The sequence below is a fragment of the Oncorhynchus tshawytscha genome, linkage group LG01, assembly GCF_018296145.1.
Source record: "Oncorhynchus tshawytscha isolate Ot180627B linkage group LG01, Otsh_v2.0, whole genome shotgun sequence".
Taxonomy (NCBI): domain Eukaryota; kingdom Metazoa; phylum Chordata; class Actinopteri; order Salmoniformes; family Salmonidae; genus Oncorhynchus; species Oncorhynchus tshawytscha.
In genome coordinates, this window is record NC_056429.1 from 93172931 (window position 1) to 93181795 (window position 8865).

An 8865-nucleotide genomic window follows, 5' to 3' on the forward strand; every position below is an offset into this window, starting at 1 on the left:
TTATGTAATTATGGGGGGGGGGGTATTTTGGCTGGTTAACAATCTGAGTGGCTGATAGATTTTTTTCATCTGCCTGCCACCATGGTTGAATACAACAAAAAGTTCATTTAGGCCCTGTTCATGACTATTGAACTCTGAGAAGGGATCAGATTCCAGGCTTGACGAACAGGAGCAGGCCGATCAGCAATAAAGAGTTGAGTTGTTTGGGGGCGTAGGCTAATGGCAACAGGGGGGAAAAAAATCAAGAACAGCAATGATTCCAGACCAGTCCTTCCCACTACTAAACTTCTAATCCGTGACCTTCACTAGGTCCAAAGACCATTACATCATCAAAACCACATCATAGTTTCAGAGGCAGCAGGTCAGAATTTCACCGGAAAAAGACACGTCTTTTGCCTGGAAGACATGGTGCAAACGATTCACAACATGACAATGATAATAGCCTGAACGGTCAGTTGTACAAACAAGATATGGCAAATCAGCTGGCTTAGTGAACTAGGCTACCCCTCAGGGCATCAGGGTCAGAACGTCTATGTATGTGTCACACAGACAGACCCTGTGAAACCTTCCCTGTCAGTTTGTATCAAGCTTAACCATAGACACACATAGGCTACATCACATGATAGGCCTATCAAGAGGCATATAGATAGATATATATGGCTCTGGGCCAATATACACTGTGGCAAGTTTATTAGGTACACCCGTTCAAGAAAATGGTTTACAGACAGTCACGAGGCGGTGGTTTGCTACATAAAGCAGGCAGACAGGAATTGAGGTATTCAGTTACTGTGTAGATTGAAAGTAAGAATGGGCAAAACGAGTGACCTAAACGACTGAGCGTGGTATTATCCTCGGTGCCAGGCACCAGTAACTCAGAAACGGCCTCCTGGGCTTTCCACGCATGACAGTGTCTAGGCTTTACCGAGAATGGTGCGACAAACAAACATCCAGTCAGCAGCGCGGTGGGGCAAAACAGCTTGTTGATGAGAGATATCAAAGGAGAATGGCAAGGATCGTGCGACAAACAAACATCCAGTCAGCAGCGCGGTGGGGCAAAACAGCTTGTTGATGAGAGATATCAAAGGAGAATGGCAAGGATCGTGCAAGTTAATAGGTGGGCCTCAAACAGGCGAATAACGGCGTGCAGAACGGCATCTCGGAGCACAACTCATTAGTCCTCGTCACGGATGAGCTATTACAGCCGACAACCACCCTGGCTCCACTCCAATCAGATAAAAACAAGAAGCAGCAGCTCCAGTGGGCACGCGATCACACCACTGGACAATTGAGTGGAAAAACAGCACCTAGTCCGACTTAGCGTAAGTAGCATGAGGCCATAGTCCCATCCTACCTGGTGTCAACGGTGTAATGGTGTGCGGCAAGTTTCTGGCACATGTTAGGTCCCTTGATAGCATTGGAGCAATGTTTCCATGCCCCAGAGAATTCAGGCTGTTCTGTAGACAAAGGAGGCCCCCGACCCATTACTAGAGGGGTGTACCTGAAACTGAGTATGCATATATACACACACACACACACACACACACACACACACACACACACCATCATTGAGACAGTCTGCTGTTTCCTGAGGGAATGAATCCTATGACAAAAGTTGGGAGAGATACAACAGATTAAAGTTCAGCCTTCTAGCAATGTTGCACAGAGCCTTCTAGTGTCTATCATAGTGCAAAGCGTATAGGCGTATGCACAGCAGTGTTCTACAGGGTCGCGTTAACGCACAATTCTTTGTTTTCTCAAAGAAGAAAGATAATAAGCATTTTAGATCTTAAGCAGTTTATTGTAATTTCTAGTCGGCATCAGAATAATTTTGTGCTTCAGTTGCACTTCTCCACTTGGATGAGAATTCACGAACTGGCATTCTATCAGCATAGTGTAGCATACTTTTGTCCGGTAAAATGCAAGATTCACTTCAATAAAAACATTAGGAAATGTAGCTGGCTACATTCTATGATTAACATTAGAAATATGATGGCCATGCATCATTTGCAAAAAATACCTTGCTTTTTCATTGTAAGCTCATTTACTTGTGTGGCTGCTAGTCAAATAATGTTGCACTTCTGTTGTCATCTGATGAAAATTAAGTTATTTTCTGCCAAATGTGTTTTCTGTTGAGGAAAGCTATAGTTGCACGCAGGGCCTAAAATTGACACCTGCGGGTAAATTTTGGCATTTGCGGATAAGATGTCTATTTCACCAGCTTTTGGCGGGTGGTCAGGATGCCACAGAGTGAGCACTTCACTTGTATTCGTTAATAAAAATAGTCAAGTATATTGGAGCATTTATTTTACAAAGTATTTCTGCCATTTTGTTTCATAGCTGGTAAATGAATCGCGTAAAGTCAAAGAACTATGAATCCTATCCCACTTCGAGCTGCAACACTGCCTGGTTCGGGACTGTGCACAAGTGAAGAGCGGAGTTAAAGATTTGTTTTTAGAAGCGCTCTGCACAGGCATAAAAGTTGGTCTAATTTACATTGTTTTGTTCATGAGCTAGGTTGTTTTTCAACGTTTGAGTTTCAACTGCTAGGAAAGAGAAGACAACGCAGCTATTAGACAATCTCACAGGCACAAGACTTGAGTTGCATTACTATGGTAACCTATCCCTACGGTGAAGCATGAGTGGCAGCATCATGCTGTGGGGATGTGTTTCAGCAGCAGGGACTGGGAGACTAGTCAGGATCGAGGGAAAGATTAACAGAGCAAAGTTGAGAGATCCTTGGTCAAACCCTGCTCCTGAGCGCTCAGGCACTCCTACTGGGACAAAGGTTCACCTTCCAACAGGACGACCCTAAGCACACAGTCAAGACAACGCAGGAGTGGCTTGGGGGACAAGTCTCTGAATGTCCTCGAGTGGCCAAGCCAGACCCTAAACTTGAACCCCATCGAACATCTCTGGAGAGGCCTGACAATAGCTGTGCAGCGACACTCCCCATCCAAACAGAGCTTGAGAGGATCTGCAGAGAAGAACGGGAGAAACTCCCCAAATACGGGTGTTCCGAGCTTGTGGCATCATACCCACGAAGACTCATGGCTGTAATCGCTGCCAAAGGTGCTTCAACAAAGTACTGAGTAAAGGGTCTGAATACTGATGAAAATGCACTGTATATGGATGACATAAAGCCAGGCACATTTAACAGTTAGGCTATTGATTTATAGACCTAATCAAGTTGGGGTTTGCTCGATCCTCAATTTTCTTATACAACTAGGCTAAGTCCTAGTCTCACAGGACTAGTAATACTAGAGAATGTTGGTTATGTAATTATTACCACATAATTGTGTTATTCCAGAGGATGACTCGGACGTGATTTGTTTTTTTTCAAACTTCCCCCTGTAATTCCTTCTTTTTTTGTAAATTGAGCCCAGGCGATAACTGGGCTACATTGATGATTAGAGCTTGGTTCCCGAGTTTCTTAACCGTACCAAACCATCTTTGGTATAGTGTCACCAAAATATTTGAACTGAGGAAGTATGATCATAATCACCCTCACCAGCAGCATACCAGCCTGCATACCACTGCTGGCTTGCTTCTGAAGCTAAGCAGGGTTGGTCCTGGTCAGTTCCTGGATGGGAGACCAGATGCTGCTGGAAGTGGTGTTGGAGGGCCAGTAGGAGGCACTCTTTCCTCTGGTCTAAGAAAAAATATCCCAATGCCCCAGGGCAGTGATTGGGGACACTGCCCTGTGTAGGGTGCTGTCTTTCGGATGGGAGCTTAAACTGGTGTCCTGACTCTCTGAGGTCATTAAAGATCCCATGGCACTTATTGTAAGAGTAGGGGTGTTAACCCCAGTGTCCTGGCTAAATTCCCAATCTAGCCCTCAAACCATTATGGTCACCTAATAATCCCCAGTTTACAATTGGCTCATTCATCCCTCTCCCCTGTAACTATTCCCCAGGTTGTTGCTGCAAATGAGAACATGTTCTCAGTCAACTTACCTGGTAAAATAATGGATTGATTAAAAAATAATCATTAGGATATTTTAGACATCCGCAGTAGACGTCCTAAATGGCCTTCAGATGTGAGCTAAACCTTGCACTTAAAATTAGTTTTAAGGATGCGAAAGTGAACCCTCCATTTCAAAATATTTAGGCAGTTGTATGCTGCTTTGTGATCCATTTACAGCAAGGATTACGTTAAATATGTGCAATATTTTTTACTGATGCATTTGCCAATATTCCATTAATACACACAAAATATATGAACAAAAGCATTCACTGTGAAAGTTGATACATGTAGGCCTTCATATATAGGCTATGTATCCAATCAGTTTTCTTGCTCAAACCACAAGCAACACCTGTCAAACTCAGACATTTATCTCAAAATACAGGGATGTTGATTCACATGGGACTGGTATTATCAGAGGACCTTGGAGTTTGCCAAAAAACATTTGATTATTCTGGCTGGATTTGTTCGGACGGGACAAAAATGATAGTTGTGGTGTCTTGTGCCAGTAAAACTAATCCCGTCAGAATAGGGTTTAAGGCAAAGACTTTTTCCTCGTCTCTGCTGCTGCCTCCGCCACAATGTTCTCAATCCCAATATGCTGGTTAATTTTGCTATTATGCACATAGCAACATTGGAAAAGGTGCCAATTCTACACCGCACTGAAGATTACGTTTCAGAACCGTGGACAGCGAATGCGGAGGAAAGCGCATGTTATAATTGTATTTATTTGTATTTATTTATTAGCGTTGCACCATCATTATTATATAATATAACTATGTCAGTATCACATGTATTAGAATAATGGACTGTGCCATCCCTGTGGCCTCCGCAATGGATTAGACCACTGAGTAAGGCGTGAATCAGATGGGTGTCTTGTGCACCATGACAAAATTGCAACTGCTCAACTAAAGAAATCTCGGTCGACTAACAACCGATCGACCAAACAATCAACCAGTCGACTAAATGGGGTCAGCTCTACAAAGGACACGTAGTGTGTCGGGTTGTGCTCCACCTTCATTATAGCATCATCAATGTATCATTACTGGGGAACAAACCAAGACTACAGATGGGATCCTGGGGGTGGTGGGGAGTAGACAGAATAAAGACCTCGATAGGAAGAAACTGGGTTCACTTACTAAAAAGACAGCCAGGGTCAAGCTGCATTGTTCCTGTCATGGTTCCTGTGCCCCACTAGTTAAGCATCCAACAGATCAATTCAAATTGGTAACAGGGGCGCATTTATGATTTTGCCAACATCAGCTAAATTACATTTCAGGATTTTAGGGTACAAAAGTAAAGGAAGATCTAATATAATACCAGAAACATGGATTGTAAATAGTTTAAGAGGTGGTAGTATCAAAAACAAAACAGTGTTTCAGGCCGATGAATGCACATGTCTATATGTAGGCCTGTAATCTGTAAATGTAGCCTAGGGCTCATCTCTATTCCAGTGTATGCGTTCCACATCTGAAGTAGACCAAGCCCAGTTCACAAATGCCAGTCACAAACATTCTTATTCAACTTCATATGTTTCCCTAAGACTGAATTTAGACAGCAGCCAAATTCAGATCTTTATTTCACTAATAGTTTTTTTCAGTTTTGAAAAAGATCTGAGGTGAGTTTAACAAGGCTTCTGTTTGCAGTCAACATTTTGCCAGAGTAACAATTTCAGTTGAACGATTTGAATACACATTCCAAAACGTTAGTGAAACAGCAAACTACTTTTTGTAAGGATTACTGACTTTTTAGCGACAATATTCAAACTGAAAATGATTTGGTAATTCCTACTAAATTGAATTCCTACAATTGAAAGTCTACATGGCCACTTGATTATTTTTAGCGGCAGTTTAGACCCAAAGCAGACACTTCTATTGGCCACTTACTACCTTCTCAGACTGTTCGCAAACGTTTTCAGACTGTCGCGGCTAAAACAAAACAAATGGAATATGTACGCTAATGTTAGTCAAAGTTCACTAACTATTTCCCTTGTTGAACGGATCTCTGATGTGATTGGTCAAAAGACCAATTAGTGGGAAAATATTAGAATCGTCAGCCTGTCTAAACGCAGCATAACTAATTAGGAGAAAATATTTTCTAACAATTAGAGGTATATTTTTACCAATCAGAGCAGCTTTTTAGCTAATAATTGCAATAACATATCTGTAGACTGTGGTTACTACATGCTGTGGCCACTGCTATTGAGGCTACTAGCGTTGTCTCTGCTCCACACTCCAGCACAATAAGTGGCGGTAATACATCAACGAAGGATGCCAACAACAACAAAATAACCACAGGAGAAGGCTGCTAGGTAGTGTCCTTTGTCCCCGCCGACATGTACTGCTTTCCGGTAGTTCTGTTAACAGTACGGTAAGTAGCTAACTAGCAGGGAAACGGGTACACTGTGTCCTTCGCCTCCCGAGCACTGCTTTCCCGCAGCTCTCAACTTTATGGCGCGCAAAGTAGCTAGCTAGTGTAGCCAACTCAACTACCCTTACCGTAACATTAAATTAACTGGGAAAGCAGTGCTCGGCAGGCGTTGGCGAAGGACACTGTGTCGGTGTCCTGGCTAGCAGTCGTTAATGGCAGTGTCCGCAGCATGTAGTGAAAGTGGTAGTGGGTGTGGTATGGAGTAAGTGTCTGCAGATGGATGCAGACTAATTCATAATTGCCCAAAATATCAGAATTGGGCTGCCTGTGTAAACGCAGCCAATATAGCCTAGCTAGCAAAAGTTACATGCACCTCTGCAATTCAAAGAGGCCTCAGATCACCATTTGAACAGCTGCCTTGACTATGTTGAAGCTGCCTCAGCTAACGTTACTACTAGTGCTGGCTGTCACTTATCCAACAAGTTAGTTAGCTAGTCACGTTCATTTATAGTTATTACAATAACGTAGCTGGCAAATTGACTAGTAAACCTAGTTTTATCAAGCCAACTGAATCACCTAACGTTAGCACTCACAAAAAGCTCTGCTGACGTGATGGTCGGTCCCTTCAGGTGAAATTTCCCTGCATTTAGAAAGTCATCTTTGTCTAAACATCAGTTGGCACAGTACCGGTAGTGAGCCTATTTTTTTGGAGATTATCACACATGGAACATAAACATTGTTTACCTTTGAAATGTTATCTTTCGAAAGATTGCCTGGTTACCACATTGCTAACCCACTGTGCGCTTCGGGACACAACGCCAATGGGTGTCCGACCGTCAGATGTCCATCCCAACACAGCCAGACATTGATGGTGATTTACGGTGGTGAGACGCCGCACAGACACAAAATGGATAAGCTGGCTAGCAAATTTAGATGCGTCAAGCTAATTTAGCTAACTGTCTAATTTAGCTTATGCGAGAGTAACGTTAACCACAACTAAAACGTGATTTATTCAGCTACTATGTAGTTAATTGAACTATCCATGCTGAATATAACCAATATTCTCTACAATTTGTGACGTGACTAGATAGGTAGTTGTTTAGGTGGCTAACTGCTTTAGCTAATGTTAATATTAGCTAGCCAACACAAACAACTCGTCTCCAGAACAAACGCAACTTTGGTTAAGTTAATAACAAGTGAAGGCGTAATTAGAAGAAAGTCAAATGTGCCGCCAATGTGCTAATTTAACAACAATTGTAAGTAAATGTGCACTGATACTTTCCTAAGAGCTATTCAAACAAAGGCGTAGTTCCTGGCTAGTTGTCTACAGATAACGTCATCATGGGTTGCCAATTTGCTTGTTACGTTAGCGTACTAGCCAGCTGGCTAACTTTACATGCTAATAAACACTAGCGAGCCTACCAAGAAAGAGAAAAAAAACTACCTCATGACAAACTCTTGGGCTAACCATTATTAGACGTGTATTATTATAGTCGTTGGTGCGTTTGAGCAATATAGCTAGTTAGCTGGCATTCTTCTACGACCTGTAGTCTAGTCAAGATCAGCAAGGATTCGCTTAGGTCGAGGAACAAACCAAGCCAAACAAAGCGCGGCCTAAGAGATTGTCGATAGAACAAGAAGCCTCGGCGTTTCCTACCGTCTCCACCAAAAGGGAAAGACGTTTTCAACCCATTTTTTTTTAAAGCCACAGCTATATTCAAACGTTTAATTTGAGTCAACAAGTAACCGAACCAACGTATTTCTGAAATGGTTTAAAATGCGCCCAGTTAGCTTAGAGGTGACGTTACTTGCATTACCTCTTTCCTGGTTGTTCCTTTCCGGCTGTACCGGGCGCGGCCTCGACACTCGCCTGGGTCTTCTGCTGGTTGCTCTGACGGAGTTCATTTGCGGTGTTTAGAATAAAATAAATCAAACCCTTCTCTATAGTTGGAACGACGTCTAAGCACGCAATCTAAAATGTTTTTTTCTTAAACATTGCGCAATAAGTCACCCCTTTCCTGCGGCTCGAGAAAAATATATATTTTTGCGTTTCCCCTGCAACCCTTGCTCAGCTCCGTATCACTGTTGCAGGAGGAGCCATTAGCACACAGCCACCGTCCGACAACAAGAACATCACATGGGAAGACTATCCACCAATAGCACATCGAAGTAGGCCGTTTTTTTTCTGCCACTGCAAATAGGAATGTGTGTCTGAAATTGACTGACTGAGACTGAAACAAGAAAGGCTATTATGGACTCACTTTACCTTCTGAACTATTGCTATTATTAGCCTACTGTAGCCTAATCATCACGATTACCTGTGTGTTAGTACTGGTCTGGAACCAAACCCTGCACACCCCGTGGGTCTCCTGTACAGACCAGTCTACTGAATCATAAAAGCCTGTGTCCTGTGCAGGGGGGGCTAGTAGCCCACAATAGGACTGAAGAACAAAGGCCTATATGGTTAATGAAGCCCAAGCCATGGTCTATAGGATTATATATGATTAATGAATCCCAAGCCATGGTCAATATGGT

The 8865-nt window shown here is 42.8% G+C and overlaps 1 protein-coding gene across 4 annotated transcripts in view; it reads right to left on the minus strand.

The window, feature by feature from the left end:
- Positions 1-8447, minus strand: part of LOC112260230 (F-box only protein 11-like) — a 37827-nt gene extending 29380 nt beyond the window's left edge. For 2 of the 4 annotated variants that reach the window (XM_042327412.1, XM_042327410.1), the window contains exon 1: positions 8148-8446. In XM_042327412.1, coding sequence (XP_042183346.1) covers positions 8148-8235 — 88 coding nt within the window. In that variant the 5' untranslated portion in view covers positions 8236-8446. Of the gene's footprint in view, positions 1-1351; positions 1482-8147 lie in introns of those variants that run through there. The other 2 variants (XR_006084153.1, XM_042327418.1) reach the window with 2 other exon arrangements.
- Between the last annotated feature and the right edge of the window lie 418 nt (positions 8448-8865).